At 45.4% G+C, this 18,011-nt stretch overlaps 1 protein-coding gene across 1 annotated transcript in view; it reads left to right on the top strand.

Annotated features, from left to right (window-relative positions):
• Window positions 1–376: 376 nt before the first annotated feature.
• The window catches only part of SPOCK1 (SPARC (osteonectin), cwcv and kazal like domains proteoglycan 1), a 518,075-nt gene continuing 500,440 nt past the window's right edge, over window positions 377–18,011 (top strand). Inside the window, exons 1-2 of the mRNA XM_034960555.2 lie at window positions 377–613; window positions 1,229–1,414. Coding sequence (XP_034816446.1) covers window positions 1,229–1,414 — 186 coding nt within the window. The 5' untranslated portion in view covers window positions 377–613. The remainder of the gene's footprint in view (window positions 614–1,228; window positions 1,415–18,011) is intronic.

Here is an 18,011-nt window from a genome sequence, read left to right as displayed (position 1 = left end):
GGGAATGGCAGGACGGTGGTTATCAAACTTTGCTGTGCATAAAAAACGCCTCGGGAGCTCATTAAAAGTGCAGACTTGGAGGCTTTCCTAAGGAATGCTGACTCAGCAAGTGGGGCGGTGGGGCAGGAATCATTTTTAGGAAGTTCTCTTCTCTCTCCACCCAGGTGATTTTGATCTAGATAACCCGAAGGCCTTCCTTTTGAGAATGCCTCCATGCTGGCCTGCGTCTTGGCCTCATATCCTCAGTCCCCTCTTCTGTCTCGCACCAGCCTGGGCCTGAAAGCTGATTTTAGCCCTGCATTAAGATGTGAATGACCACGTTCCGGGCTGGGGCGGCCGGGCTGTCGGGCAGGCAGCGCGTGGCCACCAGGGGGCGCCAGAGCCTTGGCTCGCGCGCTCGGCCTCCTCCGCCCGCGGACGCCGCGCCCGAGCCAGCGAGCGAGCGGAGCACAGCGCTGCGGGCTCACAAAGCGGCCAGACGCTCGGCGGCGGCGTGTGGCAGGAGCGCAGGGGCGCGAGCCGGCGATCAGCCTTCCCGGCGACCAGCCTTCCCGGCGACCGTGCCGCGGGAGCTCGAGCAACTCGGACTAGGGGACCCGGGCCGGCCCCCAAGGTACGTGCCCAGAGGAACCCCGCGCCCCAACTTGGAGTAGTTGGGACCTCCCCGCGGCCGCCTAGGGGGCTGGCAGGGTCAGGGCCTGGGGTTACCTCCGCGCGCCTTTCTTACCCCCGAGACCGCAGGGCGCTCAAGGGAGACCTTTCCCTTAGCTGTCGCCGGGGACCCCCAGCTGCTGGCAGCCCCCACCCCGCTTGCCGGAGCTCGGGTGCTGCTGGAGCCCTGTTCTCCCCTCTCCTGCCCCAAAGCCGTGTGCACCGTCTGTGGGAGTGCGGCGTGCGGACCCGGGCTCCCCGCTTCTGGGGAGGGGTACCAAGCCCCTGATAGGAGGGCGGCATCTGTGGGGCACTCGGAGAATAGACGAGACGGGTCCCCTGTAGTTGGACGGCAGCCTCGGATTCGTGACGCAGCCTCCTCGTTCGTAGATGAGTCCCCCATTCGTGAGAGGGGTCCCTGGGTCTAGAGGCGCGACAGGCGCCCCAGGTGCGCGAGCGCTGCCCGTGCCCGCCGCGGGGTCCCCGTCTCCGGGCTGGGGCGCTGGGACGCCTGGGTGCCCGGGGCTCGCGGCCGCCTGCCCTCTTCGCTCATCGCCCTGCGCGCCCTGCCCCGCAGATGCCGGCGATCGCGGTGCTGGCGGCGGCCGCCGCGGCGTGGTGCTTCCTCCAAGTCGAGAGCCGGCACCTGGACGCGCTCGCCGGAGGCGCGGGCCCCAACCACGGCAATTTCCTAGACAATGACCAGTGGCTGAGCACCGTCTCCCAGTACGACCGGGACAAGTACTGGAACCGCTTTCGAGACGTGAGTACCGGCGCCACCCGGCCCTGGGGGGCGCGGAGCCTCTCGGAGGGGACCCCTGAAGCGGGGTTGGTGTGTGTGTGTGTGTGTGTGTGTGTGTGTTTGGGAGGGGGACAGGTGGGCATCTCCCGCGGGGGCTGGTCGGTCCCAGCTTCCTGGGTGCGGTCTTGCCTGAAAGGAACTTTAAAGAGAACTTCGAAGGCTCCATGCGCTTGCCTGTTACCTGTGGCCCAGGTGTGTGTATTCGTAGGGCTGCGGGAGGTGACTGCACTAAAATACAGCACAGATCACCAGTAGCTGTGGAGAAAGAGGTTCTCTGAGCTTCCGACTTCTCCTAACCGTGATGGTAGACTTTCCCTAGCTCCGGAGAAAACCTCCCCGGGGCAGCGGTGGCGTGGACCATCTCTGGGGTGTGTCAGGAGAATCCCTACTGGAAAGGTTGGGTCTGGGAGTGGTCCAAGCTATTTATGGGGGAGCTATTTATGGGAGTCAGGTGTTGCATGTGTGTGTGTGTGTGTGTGTGTTGAGGGGGGCGGTCATGGCCTGATAAAATACAGGGGAGGTGGGGTGGTTTGACCCTCGGAATCTTGAAACAGGAACAACTAGCCCGTGCAGTTGGTCCCCTGCCCTGAAAGGGACCCTGGGTGGCAGAGCATTGCTCCTCCGTGGGAGCCCTGGGAGTGGAGAAAGTTACTCCCGGACACGCAGAAACACACTTGCGGCCTGTTTCTGCCTCAAGGCTGGCTGCCACTCCCCAGGTGTGCCCCAGGGATGTGGGGCAAGAGGCATCTGGTGCAGTCTTTCCAGCAGATGGCATCTCCTCTGTTCTGTGGGAGCGTCTGCCAGCTTCTTCAAGGACTGCCCCAGCTGGCCAGGGCCATGCCCTTCTAGGGGACTTGGAAGTACCATGTTTTATGGTACTTAACATTAGGAATTCCTGTTTCTGAGAAGCCTTAAATATTGTAAAAGTGCCCAAGGCATAACAGTAAAAAAGAGAAAAGCTTTAATGTTCAAATGCACTGTTTCTTTTTGTTTGTTTCTGATCAGTTTTAGGTGTTAAACTAATATTTTTAGCAGCATGTATTTTTTAAATATGATAATTTGACCTATACCACAGACCCCCTTTGTTAATGTCCCTGGGCATGGTTTACAGACTCTTTGAGGTGGGATATGTATGGGGATCAGCTTCCTCCACTGGACTCCTCTAAGCTCTGCTCTCAGTATCTGCAGGCCTTGCAGGGAGAGGGAATTTGAGACATTGAATGAATCCCAGATGTTTCCATACACTTTTTAAAGAGCACCCTCTCCAGATCCCTGTCCAGAGGAGATGCACTCATAGCTTTGTGTGGGGGTTTATCACTCTCCTCTCTGTTCCTCCTCTTCTTTTTTCTAGTTGATGTTGGACTGCTTCTCTTGGAAAGGGGATTTCAAAGACTTTCAATGAATAGCCACAGCTATTTGGGGCCTTTTATCGAAATTGTAATTTCATTAAAATTTTTAATTGATACATAATAACTACTAGGGTCTTTTGCAGTAGATATGCCCCTCACTTTCCTCCCCTACCCCAGTGAGATTCCTGCCATTCATTGCCCCATTCCTGACCTGCTCTGTTAACTGCTTAGATCTGAGAATCCTTCATTGATTACCTTTCCCTATGGCTGAAAAATGTGCCCAAACCATGAAGGATTCACCTGGGGCAGAGATAATTTTGCTTTTTGTTTTGTTTTGTTTTTACTTTTCTATGGCTATCTTTTAGATAGAGTTGAAGAGCAGGGCAGTTGCTTGACTTTGCTAGAGGTGGAAGAATTGAGCCAGGATTAGAAGTGAAGGGCCACCTCTGGAGATAGATGCCTTGGTGCTCCTGGCAGCTGGATTGAGTTGAAAACACTTGTGCTTTTTTGGATCTTTGGGTTATGGAAAGGTTTACTGTGCTTTCATGCCTGTTCAAGATTTTCTAGTCTCAGTGTATCATAAGCATGATATTCTGAATTCCTGCTTAGCTTTAAATTTTTTAAAATTGGACTTCTGTTCATTTCCCATCTTTATTATGGATGGTGGTGACATTTTTAGATCTTTGGAACAGTGTGTTTCCAAACCTGACTGAGGATGAAGCTCACCTGAAGTGCTTGTTAAATTATAGCATCCATGGTCCTACCCTGGAGAATCTGACTTTACATTTCTGGGGTGAGTGCAGGGAATCCATATTTTAAGCAAACATACTAGGTTATTCTAATGTTTAGGAAATACTGCCTTTAGATAGTGTAAAAATGTCCAAGACATAACAAAAAGAAAAGCTTTTATGTCCCAATATACTATTTTTTTTGTTTTTGTTTTTGGAGCGGTTTTAGACATTAAACTAATATTTTTAGCAGCATATATTTAAAAAATGATAATTTAATCCAGCATGCCATTAAAACATCTAAAAATGTTCAAAAAAATCCCAAACTTCTTCATTCATCACCCATTTTATGTGCTGTATGGAGTCACCTGACACTAACAGTGGCTCAGACATAATTTAATGTCATTAACCTCTTTAAAGTGTTGTGGAACTCAGACCAGACACTCTTTTAGGGCAAGTCCCTGGAATAATCACAAAGCCTGAGCCTGGGAACAGAGGGTAAGAATTTGCTTTTCACAGAAACCTACTATTCAGTGGACAATCGATAAAGCCTCAGCTAATCTTGCAGTTGCTCAGCCAGCCTAATCATTTTCATTGAGCCAAGCCTTGCTTGAGGTTGACAAAGTCTCAGCTTCTTTGCTATTTCTTTGTTTTGTTGAAGCTACTGATAACTTTGAAAGGCTGTGTCCCACAATTATTGTTATGATGCTTGTCAATTTTTGGAACTCATTGTGAAAGAAAACTTCTTGCCTTCCTCCTGACTTGTCTCTTTGTTGGACTTGGGGGAGAGATTCAGATGTGATTTTTGAACCTTGGAAACTGAAAACTAAGGACTGCTCTTAGAGAGTTGATTGTAGCCCTTGGGTGTTGTTACAGGGTCAACTTTGAAATGAATATGACAGTGGGGTGCGTGTTCCATATCCCTTGACTGCTGGGTGTGCTGTGACATTGCCAGAGGTGACCTGGCAACCTCTACTTATCATTTTGAAAAGTGTCCTATTGCTCTAGATGTATAAATACTTCCTATCCCCTTCTTTTTAGAAGTAAAGCCTTTAGAACAACTCCATGGCTTATTCCCTGGAGTTACAGATCCAGGACAAATAGAACAACGCTCAGATGATTGCTCCTAAATGTATTTGTGGTCTGTTAGTTTTGTCATTCTTCTTTTATAAACACTAGCAATTGGGAAGTTTTGGCCAGATGGAGGCCTGGACTTTTGTACACAATGTTAAGGAGGCGATGAAGAAGGAGATCTTTGTATTAAGTTGTTCAATAATTTTCCATCTTTAGCTGACATGCATTTAACTCCTCCATGGCTTGAGGTTGAGGGATCAAGATGCCACAACCATTCTCCTAATTTTTCTGCATCTGATTTGGCTTTGGCTTTCCATAACCATTACCATAAGGAAATTTTCCTCTGTTCATTTGTACCTTCATTCATTCCAACAAATGTTTATCTACCATTGACTAGGCATTGGGTTATAAGAGTGAACAAGATAAATACATGTAATCTCTTCTTTCATGTAACCTCTTGCCTGCTAGAGGAAATTCTTTAACTTATGCTGTCATAGACTACTTATTCTGTTTTCTTTTAAAAAATATTTTTTCTAGAAACATAATACAGTCTGGTTGTAACTAAAAGATTAAAACATTGCAGAAATAGGTAATAGCTAACATTTATGGAGCACCGAGTGTGCCAGACACTGTTTAAGGTACTTTCCATGTATTATCTCACTTAATATTCATAACAATCCTATGAGAGAAGTACTTTTATTATCATCTCCTATTTTCTGGGAGGTTAAGTCTCTTGATCAAAATTAGAGCTGAGATGTGGAGGAGCTGAGGCTGGAACTATGCCATCTGACTCTAGGCTCCCTCTGTACCACAGCCAATCAGGGGCTGAGTGGATTTGGGGTGCAAGCCTCCACTGATAGCACATTGCAAGTTTTTCCTGCTTTATGAATGAGGGCAACCCGTGAACAGCCTTAGGTTAAGACAGAGTGGGATGGGAAGTCAGCTGGACACAATGTATTGTGGGGGTCATGTCAGGGCTTATCTTCTAATAATGAGCTTCTGATTTGATTAAAATAGTATTGTTGCTTACACCAAACATGACATTTTCTTTCTTTTGCACACATGAAACCCTGACATTTAACTTTAGGATAATTACCTTTAGCGGGCCTGAAGAATCAGAAGTGCTGCCTTGGCTGGAATTTATCTTACTGTGGAGTGACCTGAGTGTGTAATTCTAATAAGAGCACAAGGACCAACTTCTGTTCTTTTTCCTTCTGGCACATGCTCTGTGGGATTTGGTGGTCTTTGTAGCAGAGCTGGGGTGGCAGCGAGCATCTGATCTGCTCATTTGATCTAACATATCAGCTATAATGAGTTTCAAGGGCAAGTGGAGCCTATTGATAAAATAGTGGCTGGCCCAGTCAGTGGGGCTGGTGACAAAAGAGGTGGTATGGCTTAGTGGATCAGTCATTAATCTGTCACCACGGAAACTCAGCCCGTAATCAAGAGTAGCAGAAAATCATTTTGATTAAACAGGTTCAAGGAGACTTAAATGAGTTTGTGATCCTGACTCTCTTTAATGAACCCACTATCTTAAATCCCCTGTACTAGCTGACCATTGATAGAAATAATTATTTCACAGGGATCATTATAAAGGGACAGTTTAAAAGTTGATAGGCCTAAGAGCCTTCTTGTCTTCTCTGTCCTTACCTTCAGTGTGCCCTTGCCAGAGAAAAGCTAAGTCTTCTCAGATGGCAGAGCTCCTTGCCCCAGTTGGCCTTCCCAGGCCTCTCCATGATACTTCAGCAGAACTGTATCACTGGGAGGATAAGTGCTCTCCTATAGTCTGATGAAGCCAGTTTCAAAACCAAGAAGTGGCTCCAAATGGATAATGGACCCGTAATACTTGCCTAGAGGAGTGGGACCTCATCATTTACTCAATCACTTTGTTACTTGAGGAGGCAAAATAATGTTAGTAATTAAATAATGTATCATCATTTCTTATTGATTTACTCAATATAATGTGTTTCAAACCAAACACAATAACTAAACACAAGCACATTCAGGATGACTCATTTTACCTTTCCTGTGGTGAGGTGACTGCCTGTGGTCCTTGGAAAATTCATAAGACCCAGATTATACTTGGTCTTATCTCTCCAGGTGAGATAGTTACAAACAAAAGAAATTTCCTGTAAGAGATTATGTAATTCACTTAAGGTTATAAGTATTTGTCCATCATGTTTCATTCGGTGTGAGATGCCACCAATGGTAAGATGCACCATTTTAATGAACCGTCAAGGAGTAAGACAGTGCCCAGTGTGAAGAGTTTAATAGACCTCTGGATAAAGCTGGAATTCCAAAGGGCTACACTGTCTGTGTAGAGGTAAACAAGAAATGAACTCACCATGAAGGGAAGGGGCCGCAGCAAGGCTACTTGCCTGTCTCCACCTTCCATTGGTGGATGGAGAGAAAAGACATGCTCCAAGCAACTGAGCAGTCTGGCACTCTCGCAGGTTTCTGGTCTACATGCACACTCTCATTGTGCCCTCCCCCCATAAAAAACTTACGCAGTTCATTTAACTTAAAGCAATCTCAGATTATTTATCATCTCTGGGCCTCTGACTCATTTCTTAAGAAATGATAATAATATTCCTTTGGTGAAACTTTAGATTGCAAGTGACTGAAATGTGGTCCAAGCTGGCTTAAATGGAAGAGAAAACATACTCGCTTGTATAACTAAAAAATTCTAATAAGCTGTGGTTTTATGTAAGGCTGGATCCAGGGGTCAAGTTACATCATAGGACTAGGGGTTTGTGTGTGTCTCATTCTGTCTCCCTGCTCCTATGTTGGTTTTGTGCTCAGGTTGTTTGGTTCCATGTAGTGGCTCATGGCAACTGCAAATCTGCATCATCATAGTTTTCATGTTCTCGATAGTGCCAACAGAAGTCCCAGAACTGAGACTTGTCAGATTTCCCAGCGTTAGGCATCCATTCCTCCGTCAATCACTTTGGCTAAGTTGGTAGAGTGTGCTGATTGTCCAAGTCTGGGTTATGTGTCCAAGTCTGGGTTATGTGCCCAGGGCTGGGGCCTAGGGCTAGAGTGGTGGAGGGGTTTCATTGGATCCCACTGTTGATGGATGGTAGAAGGGTAATTTCTCAAGGGGAAATGGATGCCTGATGGGCAGATGTCAATAGATGTCCACTGTGTTGACCAAGCTTATGGGTTTAGCATGAAGAGTAAGTTGGTTAATGCAGGTGAAGCTCTTAGCACAATGCCTGGCATCATAGATAGCAAGTGGAGGCTATTCTTTTTATTAATATCAACAATTCCTATAGCACTGTTATGCAGTATTCCTTGATTTATAGTTGTATATATCTACATTTTAGCTTATTTAATAGTTGGATGCCTCCTGAAGAACCTAAGTCTTGTCATGCCTCACACACAGCAGGTGGCCAATAAGCATTTTGTTGACTTGAATTGCCTCCTGAGCAAACCTCTTGGATGAATCTGAGGAAGGAAAGCTTTTAGGAGCATACTAGGCACATGTGTTTATAGTCTTTGAGAGGTGGAAATTCTCAGGGTCACACATATCGAAAAACTGTTTTTTAGTCTAACTCCTATCTCTAAGCCAGGACCTCACCGCTTTGTAATTCCTTTTAAGATACACCATCGTATATAGCTTGGTGTCCTCAGACCTTTACCACAGAGCCCCACTCGGAAAGCTGCTCATTGAATGTTGGAATGAATGAATGGCTGAGTGCACTGTCCCAGGCCAGAACTTTCCACACCTGTGGCAAGTGGAGGGGTTCACTGCAGAGGGCTGTCATGGCAGAGTGAGTCATACTAGCTTCGAATGTGTATGTCTCACTCTATTAGTAATTGAAAATGATGATGGATAATAACAAATGCAGTGCCGTTGAGAGGCAGAGGGAACCCAGCAGGGAAATGCAACCCCCCTCACAATTCCAGCACAATCTGTAATTCCGTGAAAAGCTCTTTGAGGCTGAGTCATGTCATGGTGTAAGTGCCCACTCTTAACCTGAGATCACGTTCCAGTCTTGCCAAAGCTAAGCTTAGGTCTTTGGCTAGAGCATCAGTTTCTTCTGTAAAACTGGAATGGTGATACTTGCATTGTGGGGCTCTGGGGGAGGACTGAGTAAGCACGTGGCACAGAGTAGGTACTTGTGATCTTTGAGTGGCTGGTATATCTATTTTAATTCGTAGTGATCTATAATCATTTAATTTAAGGGAGCTTCTTGTCTGGCTTGTGAGTGTGAGTTGTTGGCACTCAGCTATAGATGCTGCTTTCTGTCTCTTAGAAACATGTTGGGGGAGTCAGTTCCATGATCCTGAGCCTGTCTTCACTCCATTTCTTGCCAGTCTGGAAGGCTGTGTGAGGTTCCATATGGCCCATTCTTTGTTATTTTCCAGTTGTAGCTCCTGGCACAGAAGACCTTGCCATCATATTTTATATTCTTGCTGGACCTCCTCCCCCAAAACTGGCAACTCTCATCATGACGTAACTGGGAGGGGGTTTGTATGCAACTGTGCCTGAAATCCAAGTTATGCGAAGGGTGCTCTTGGGAGCCCCGTTATGCAACTAACCACTACTTGGTGTCACTTTAATGTTAAGCTCTGATCCAGTTGCCTCCAGCTCACCTCAAGAGGTAGAAACCTCATCTTGTCCTGCCAGAGAGGTCTCAGGCAGGCTTTATGGGCACCAGGGGATGGGATCCATTTTGAGACAAATGATCCAACCAGCCTGTGTATTACTGCAGCGTTCTCAGCACGCTCTGTATGTCTGGTGCCCATAATTTGGTCTTGATTTTGCATCATGTTGGCATCACTATACTTGGGGAAGTTCTTGCAGGGGCTAGCACATGCTTCTTGGCACTCAGGCAGTCCCCAAGCTCCAGATTTGGCTTTAGAACCAAAGGAGAATACTAGTAGGGATTAGCCAGACCTTTGATCCTTCTCTCCAAAGACCCAGTTCTTCAGTTCCAGATCATTACGGGTCGTCAGAGGGCCTGTCATTCACTACAGCCCAAGCAGGTTGGTTGTGGCTTAGAAGAAACCCAGCAATAACAAATAGTTAATGCAGGTAGGGTAATTTGTTGTCACACAAATGTTCTTCAAATGCCAGCTATGTGCCAGGCCTCTGCTAGGTATTGGGTGAAGAAGATAGACACATTTGTACCTTCCTGGCATTTATGGTCTAGTATGGTAGACAAACAATCACAGAATAATCATTTATGTTCCTTTGAGAAAAGTGCTACAAGGCAGAGGCACCGATGCTCTCAGAATATGTCATGGGAAGAGGGAGGAGGAACCCATTAACCTTTCTGGCTGGGGACTGCTTCCCTGGGAAGGGCATTGAAGCTGAGCCCTGCAGGAGGACTGCAGTGAACCAGGTGAGGAGAGGCCATGGGAAGAGTGGGTCCAAAGGTCTTGAAGTGGGAAAGACCTTGATGTGTTTCCATCAGATGTGTTTGCCCTAGGGTTCCCTTAAGTAGCAAGCTCTCTCCTAGTGTATTTTAAAGCACACTTCACACATTTTCAACTTAACACACATTTGGGGGCAGGGGAATGAGTCAACTGCAAAAAGTGAGGCACACAGATGGCCCAAGTACTTGGAAGGATGGCCTGTTCTTTTCCTCTCCTCTTTGTGCCTCTCTGTACCATCTTCTGCAGCCATCTCTATTGTATAAACATCCCTCACTCTGGTCCCCCACTTAATCCTTCCTACTCCTCTGGTGTCCGTGGTCTGGAAGTTTCTCCTTCCCTCTGTGGTCAAATGTCCTGGGCTTTAGAGCTCCTACAGTTCCTACTGCTGTTTAGAAATAAGAGGATCATAGTGTTTCTTGGTCAGAGTGGTGATCTGTGGAGTTTATATTTTAAAAATGAGACTAGTATACATGGGGCTGCTCCTTCAGCTCCTCCCCTTACCTTCTCCCCTTCCACTGTCACTTTGAGGCTAAAGATGAAAAGCAAGACATTCATCTAAGGGATCAGCTTAGCGGCAGAGATAGACACGCATGCACTTACTTCAGCACCACATGGGGAGTGTGTGGATAGCATGTGCACCTTCTTGCCCTTGGGTCTGAGTCTGCCCAGTGTTCCTATGACAGACATGAGGATAATGGTTTCTTTTTGGGGAAGATGAAAGTTGCATTCACAGACTGGTGATGTGAATTATTGGGGATTCCTTTAGAAGGATAATGCTAAGATCCAAGTTAATTTGATTTGGTAGCTTTTCTCATGGTTTTATGAAAATATACCCCCCAGAGACCCTCTCACTTCATTCTCAAAAACAAACTTTTCTTTGGGGAAAGGGAGGAAGGGAGGACATATTATACAAGGATTTGTAATGCTCCTGAAACCCTTCCTGTGTGATCTGGGACACATCACACTCCAGAGGGCACCGTCAACATTCCCCAGCAGAATTATGTGGTAGGTGAGCAGGCATTTATGCAAAGTCCGTCGGCACCTGTGATTGCAGCAGGGAAGTGGAACTTACTGCAGGTGTTCCAGGCAATCTTTGCCCAAATAAAACATGGAGAAAACAAACATGCAGAGAGCAGAGGCCTCTACTTTTTATTTCAGCTGTACTCGTCTGTCCCGCCGTGCAAATGGAGTCACGCTCTAACTCAATTCTGAGAGGCCTGGCCAAGACAAAGAGAAAAGATGCCCAGAGCGGTCTGTTAGAGTGGCATTCTCAGACTAATATCTTTACAGTCTTGAGAAATCACTGTCAGGGTTTATTTAAAATGCAGATTTCATCCTGCTAGTCCAGAGCATAGGCTTTAGCAGGTCAAAGGTGGCACCCAGGAACCTGCATTTTAAATAAGCAGTCCAGGTGATTCTTTTTTTTTTGAAGACAGAGTCTTGCTCTGTCGCCCAGGCTGGAGTGCAGTGGCGCGATCTCAGCTCACTGCAACCTCTGCCGCTTGGGTTCAAGTGATTCTCCTGCCTCAGCCTCCCGAGTAGCTGGGACTACAGTCATGCGCCACCACGCCCAGCTAATTTTTGTATTTTTAGTAGAGATGGGGTTTCGCCGCATTGGCCAGGCTGGTCTCAAACTCCTGACCTCAAGTGATCCGCCCACCTTGGCCTCTTAAAGTGCTGGGGTTACAGGTGTGAGCCACTGTGCTCGGCCCAATCCAGGTGATTCTGATGTAGGTAGTTCTCAGACTGTATTTTTAGGAAAATCCTAGAGAATTGTTATTCATCCCAAATAGCCAACACCATTTAGCTGCAATGAATAATAACATTTTAGACAAAATGGGCATTTTATTTTGAAGACTTGCAATAAATTAATATGAGTGCAGTATTTTCCCCTTATGCCAACAGGGCTACCATTCACATCAGAAAAAATGGTCTTGTTTTCCAATGTGTGACTCAACATAGGCCTCAGCAACAACTATTGTCATGAGGTTTTCCTGGAATGGAATAACATTTGGGTCTTGATTGGCTGCCAGGGCCCAGGGATGCTTGCACACATGAGCACAGTGGAATTGATGTGGGACCTTCTACATGATGAAATTCCAGGGGATCATCTCAGCATATTTGTCTCCAAAAGGCTTGATTCTAGCTAACTCTGGCCTGACTTTGTATCTAACACAACTGATATGTTTTCTGCACAGACAAAATGAAGGAAATTGACTCTGACGTTGGCTTTAGTTTATAGTGAAAAGAATATTGAAACTGAAGTGGTGTTAAGGGTATGGAACAAACAAGGAATGGTGGATGTAATAAAGAATGTTTACTCTTGGGCACTGAGATGCAGATACTGATAGTCGGAACCACAGAGGGAGTCTGAGACACAGGGGCTAGATGGTGACATTACCTGATACTCTCTTTTTGGTGTAGTCAGTTCTTTTCTTGGTTGGCCAGAGTTTTTTTTTTTTTTTTGAAAGATCAGAAGGCATCCACTCCCCTGCCCCCTAAAAAAGGACTCATCAAAGTTTAGAAAATTTATGAGCATCAACCAGACTTGGCAGTATTCCTCATTCTGAAGTCATTCTATTCCCACTGAACAAACTCTCAAATGTTCTTTTCCCCAGCTGCTTAAATTTCCTTTAATTAATGGTAAATTCATGGCACCTAAAATTGATTAAAAAAAATTGCCAAGAGGAAGAAAATAGTTAAGTCTGTTGGGCAGACTGTTGTGGCTATTTGGAGGTCTTTCCATTGTTCCACTGTTAGGGGAATATGGGGAATTTCTGGATCTTTCCATGCTTATTGGACATGATGATTCCCTGTGACTTCTGTGGACGTGGTTGGCTTGTGTCAGCACTTTCATCTGGCCAAGGCCTCACTTCCCATCTGAGTCAGCCAGCCTTGTCATGACTCTGGACCTGGTCTGGAGCCTTTGTCCAGCCACCTGGAATGAGGCCTGCATCACTTCCAATGACTAAGACGGTCAAATTCTATCCACAGTAAAGATAAAATAATACTGTGTTTACTGTTGTTAGAGAAATCGTGAGATTTTTACATGCCAGAATTGTTGGTTTAAAAATTCCTATGCCAGAAAGACCTTTTCATGTGTTTTTTGGAATATTTTGTTTCTTTCCATGGCCATCCAGGTCCTAGATCTTTGCCTTTTTAGAAACCAGATCCTGGTGCACTGATTCAGTAGGTTTTGTTTATTCGTGTGTTCATACCAAAGATACTTATTGACAAGGCTACCATGTACCAGGCACTGTGCTATGCACTTAGGATGTAGCAGAGGGGAAACAAACATGATTCCTGTCTCCTGGTCAGGCTGCAGGCTTTCTATTTGCGACAAAGTGAAGAGAAAGAGGTGCTTGGAGGTCAGGGAAACCTGTTGGGCATTTTTCTGCAAAGAAAAGGGCCTGCTCTGCAAATGGCCCAGAGCAGTTCTGGCGAGCTGGGCTTCCAGAGTCATTGTCCTTCTTGTGATCCAGGGCCATGTCTCTGAATCTTTCTGGTGGTCAGGTCACTTCAGTTTGCCTCAGCTCTTCCTGGCATACATGGGCAACTTCTGTCATTTTACCCAATTTTTTGGGTGCAGACACTGCCAACAGGCCAACAGGAAGGTGCTGGCCTGTACAATCAAGGTGGAGAGTTCAGACAAGACAGAACTTGTGTGTGCATAAATGCTGAAGTGTGGTGAGTTTAGCCTTGTCAGGGCTGTTGGTCGAGGGCTGTAGTGAATGGAGGGATAATTATGGAAAACATACCCTGCCCTTAGCAGCCCTGGATTGGTAGGGAGTGTGTTTCATTGGAGCATAGCATACAGAGATCGAAGGTGCACATTATAAATGTTCCACTTGATGCAGTTTCTCAAAGTGAACACACCCAAACAGCCAGATCAGGAGACAGAATATTATCAGCATCTTTGAAGACCATCTCATGCCCCTGGCAGTCACTGACTTCTAACACCATAGGTGTGTTTTGCCCATTTTCTTACTTGTATAAATGGAATAAGTATGTACTTTTAAATGTCTGGCTTCTTTTTTTTCAACATTAAATTTGTTGTACTTTTTTTTGTGTGTGTGTTTTTAAAATTTTCATTGCAGTATAAATATTCCACAATTTATTTACCTGTTATATTGTTGAAGGGCAGTTAGTTTCCAGTTTTTGTTTATTACATAATAGCACTCTCTGAGGCATGTCTTTTGGTAAACCCATGTACACATTTTTCTCAGGTACACACCTAGGTGTGGCAATCCACTGGTCACTGTAAGATAGGTGAGTGTTTAACTTAAAGAGATGCAGTTAACTAGTTTTCCAAAGTGGTTGTGCCAATTACTCTTTCATTCATATATGAAGGTTCACTGGGAGCAATGTTTTTTGATTCACTGATTGAGAAATTAAAAAGAGAAATCCTATAATCTAGCTCATACATCCAATTCAACAAAAGTGTATCAATTACGTGTCAGACATTTGCCTACCCTTATGAAAATTATGTTCCAGTTGAAGGAGAAAAGCAACACGGTTAAAGATACAATGGTTGGTTTTAAGTGCTAGGGACAAAGATACCCTAGTATAGAGGGAATATAGAGGGGATATATTTATGCTGTAATGGTGGGTCTTCCACTATTCTTTTGACTTTACATTTTTCTTTTCCAAATTTGAAGAAATAGATAATTTTTAAAAAAGAAGTTAGAAGATGCAGAAGAGTGAAATAAATTATTCCCTCCAAAATGCACTCACCTTGAACACTTTTTGGGAAGGATCTATTTGCCTCCAGTAGACTTTTGAATACTAAAATTTTTATTTTCGTGGTTGATATCATGCTGTTTATATGATTTGGTGCGTCTTTTTTCATGTAACAACACAACATAAACATTTTAATATGGTGCTATTCTTTGTAAATGACATTTTAATGGTGTTTTTGAATCCAGTGAGTGTATATGCTACAGTATACCAAACTAAGGTATCTGATGGTAGGCAATTGGTTGTTTCTATTTTTTCCCTATTCTAAATAATTGTGTGATGAATATTTTTGGTTATATGAGTCTTTCTACATTTACAATGATTTCCTTTTGATATATTTCCAGAAGTAGCAATGCTTGGTGTGCCAGCACATGTATTTTAAAGGGCATTGATGTTTGTTGTCATGTGGTACTGATTCTACCCTTGGAACTGTAGAATATGTGTTTTACTGCAACTTTTCCAGCCACGGGTATCAGTGAATTTTGGTAAAGAAGAAGAATTTGATGGAAACATGGCATGCCAGGTTATGTGCAAGTACTAAATCAGCACAGGTAAGGTGATGCATGATCATCAGAGTCCCGATTGGGAGGAATGTTTTCCTGATCCCACTTGAGTTTTGTCAGAGAAACAGGTGTGAGAGCCCACAGCTCACCCAGAGCTGGGGAGCAGAAGCTGCTGCCATTCCTCATGCTTGTGCCTGGCCTTGGGAATGCTTTGCAGGGCCTGTTCTCTGAAGAGCCCTTTGAACTGGTTGTGGGGATATTAATGAATCTCAGCCTTGTTCCTAATTAGGAGCAGGAGCAGATGCTCCAAGCTGGATTTTAAGTGAAATTGCTGCTGATGGATGCCCTGCTCCTGGTGCAATGTATAGATGTTTTAATGCCCTTCTGGTGGAGGAGGGTGAGAGGGGATCATTGAAAACCAAGTCCATTCCCACCACAGCGGTAAAGTGGTTTTTCCTGTCGAATACAGACAAGGCTTGGGCCCGCATCTCAGTCTTCATTTGTGTTCAAGACATCTACTTGATTTTCATTACCCAATGTTTCCTCCCACCGCAGGCTTGTCTGGTGCACTCACCTCAGAGAGCAGGCAGGCAGAAGGGCTTCCCCGGGTGCTGTCTCAGCATCATGAATGAGACAGAAAACACAACAGTTCTCTTGGTCTGTGTCAGCTCTTTGGGAGCTCTCTGCAGGCCTAGAGCAGTGATTCCCAGCCAGGAGATTTTGCCCCAGAAGACTTTTGGCCCTGTCTGGAGACATTTTTGGTGCCATACTGGTTGGAGAGTGTGCTACTGGCATCTAGTGAGTAGAAGCCATGGGTGCTGCTAAACAGCCTACAATGAACAGGGCAGCCTCCCTCCAACCCCAAAATAAATTGTCACTAGGGTCAAGGTTGAGAAATGCTGGCCTAGAGATACAGTTGCTCCTTTTATAATTATTTTTTAATGTAAGATATAGTCCAGGTGGATGAAGGTAAGAGTGTTGTTCATTTGAGAAATACATGTGCCAGGTACTCTCCTAGGGTCTGGGACACAGCTCTGAACAAAACAGACAACATTCCCTGCCCTTATGGAGCTTACATTCTAGGGCATATGGCTCCTCTTGTTTGTGACGTTTGACTTTTCCAGAGCCAAGAGAAAGGAGGGCTAACTGAACAAATACATTACTTTTTATTTTTTATTTTTATTTCTGGGATGGAGTCTCACTCTTGTCCAGCCTGGAGTGCAATGGCGTGATCTTGGCTCACTGCAACCTCCGCCTTCCAGGTTCAAGTGATTCTTCTGTCCCAGCCTCCTGAGTAGCTGGGATTACAGGTGCCTACCACTATGCCTGACTAATTTTTGTATTTGTAGTGGAGACAGAGTTTCACCATGTTAGCCAGGCTGGTGTCAAACTCCTGACCTCAGGTGATCCACCCGCCTTGGCCTTCCAAAGTGCTGGGATTACAGGCGTGAGCCACCATGCCCAGCCTAAATACATTACTTTTTATATCTCAAGGAAGTTTGACAGATTATTACATCCAATCAGGTATAATAAAGACTGTATGATTTTTATTATTTTTGCCAAGATAAATGGCCACTGGGAGATGTTGTTTATTTACCTATGAGTTACAGTAAATTGGCTGCACTGTGAATCAGAGAGCCTGTTTGATTTTGTTACCCTGAGGAGTAGGAAAATGCAGCATAAAAATATTGCTTTTCCCCAAGAGAACTGACAGTCTCCAGATGGATGGGCTGGGTATTCTCCCTTGATTCTTGTTTCTCTGCACATCTTGGGTAGTATCTGTTATTTCCAACGCGATGATCCTTGTTCACAGCTTGCTTCTTTTTCATCTGCTGCATGGCAAATTTTAATGACCCGGTCCCCTGAATTCTGTAGCAGTGACAGCCAGTACCACATGGCTGGGTATTGGGGAGCATGTTCCTCACCCTGGTTCCTGTTTGGTCGGTTTGAGGCACACTTGGATTGTGAACTCCTGTGTTCCAGGCCTTGGCTCCTGTATTGTGGCATCTAGAAGCCTCTCTAGATGGTCAATATACATTTGAGGCTGTGCTGGGGGAGCATCTTCTCTTTCCCTGTATAATTCTAATATCTCTGCCTTGGGGTGGGAAAGGGGACATGGTCCATAACAAAGTGATCAAGCCCACCAGCCTCTCAGAGGATGTCTGATCACGTCTTTACTTCTGGTTCAAGTCATCTGTGAGTCTACATCAAGTCCATAGGATAGTGGAGATGGGGAACAAATGCCTCTGCTCTATTTGGATGTTTCTACAGCTGCTGCTCATGGATGTGAAGTCTTAGTCCAGCATTATGTGGTGTACCATGTGGCCCATGCCATGGCTGGCAGAGAGAGTTCCTTTGGGCATTTTCTGCAGTTTCCCCTTCCCTCCCCTACTTTTTATTCTGTATCCCTCCTCAAATCCTCCCAATTTCTATCCCCGACATCCAGCATGGGTTGCTATCTCTGCCCTGGCCAGTCACTTGCCAGGTAAAGGTCAGATGTCTTAGGCATGGGTAGGAGTATGGGAGAAAAGTCTTTTGGGTCCAGTCTGAAAGGCCCCTTTCCCTTTAAATATTAACTTCCTGCCAATGTAACGCCTGAGCATTTCTAAGCTAAAGTGTATCTTTCTCCTTTCCAGTCTTGAGTTAAAGTTTAAAGGCCTACTGAGCTCTTTGGCATACTTTAGGGGGAATGGAAGACAGGGAAGAAAACCTGTAATGTCATAGCCTTAGCCTGCTCACTTACCGCAGCTTGGCAGGACGCCATCCTTTGAGGTGCTCACAC

This window comes from Pan paniscus, chromosome 4, assembly GCF_029289425.2.
Source record: "Pan paniscus chromosome 4, NHGRI_mPanPan1-v2.0_pri, whole genome shotgun sequence".
NCBI classification, from domain to species: Eukaryota; Metazoa; Chordata; class Mammalia; order Primates; family Hominidae; genus Pan; species Pan paniscus.
Note: the sequence above shows the minus strand (reverse complement) of the source record. Positions and strands in the feature narration are given on the sequence as shown.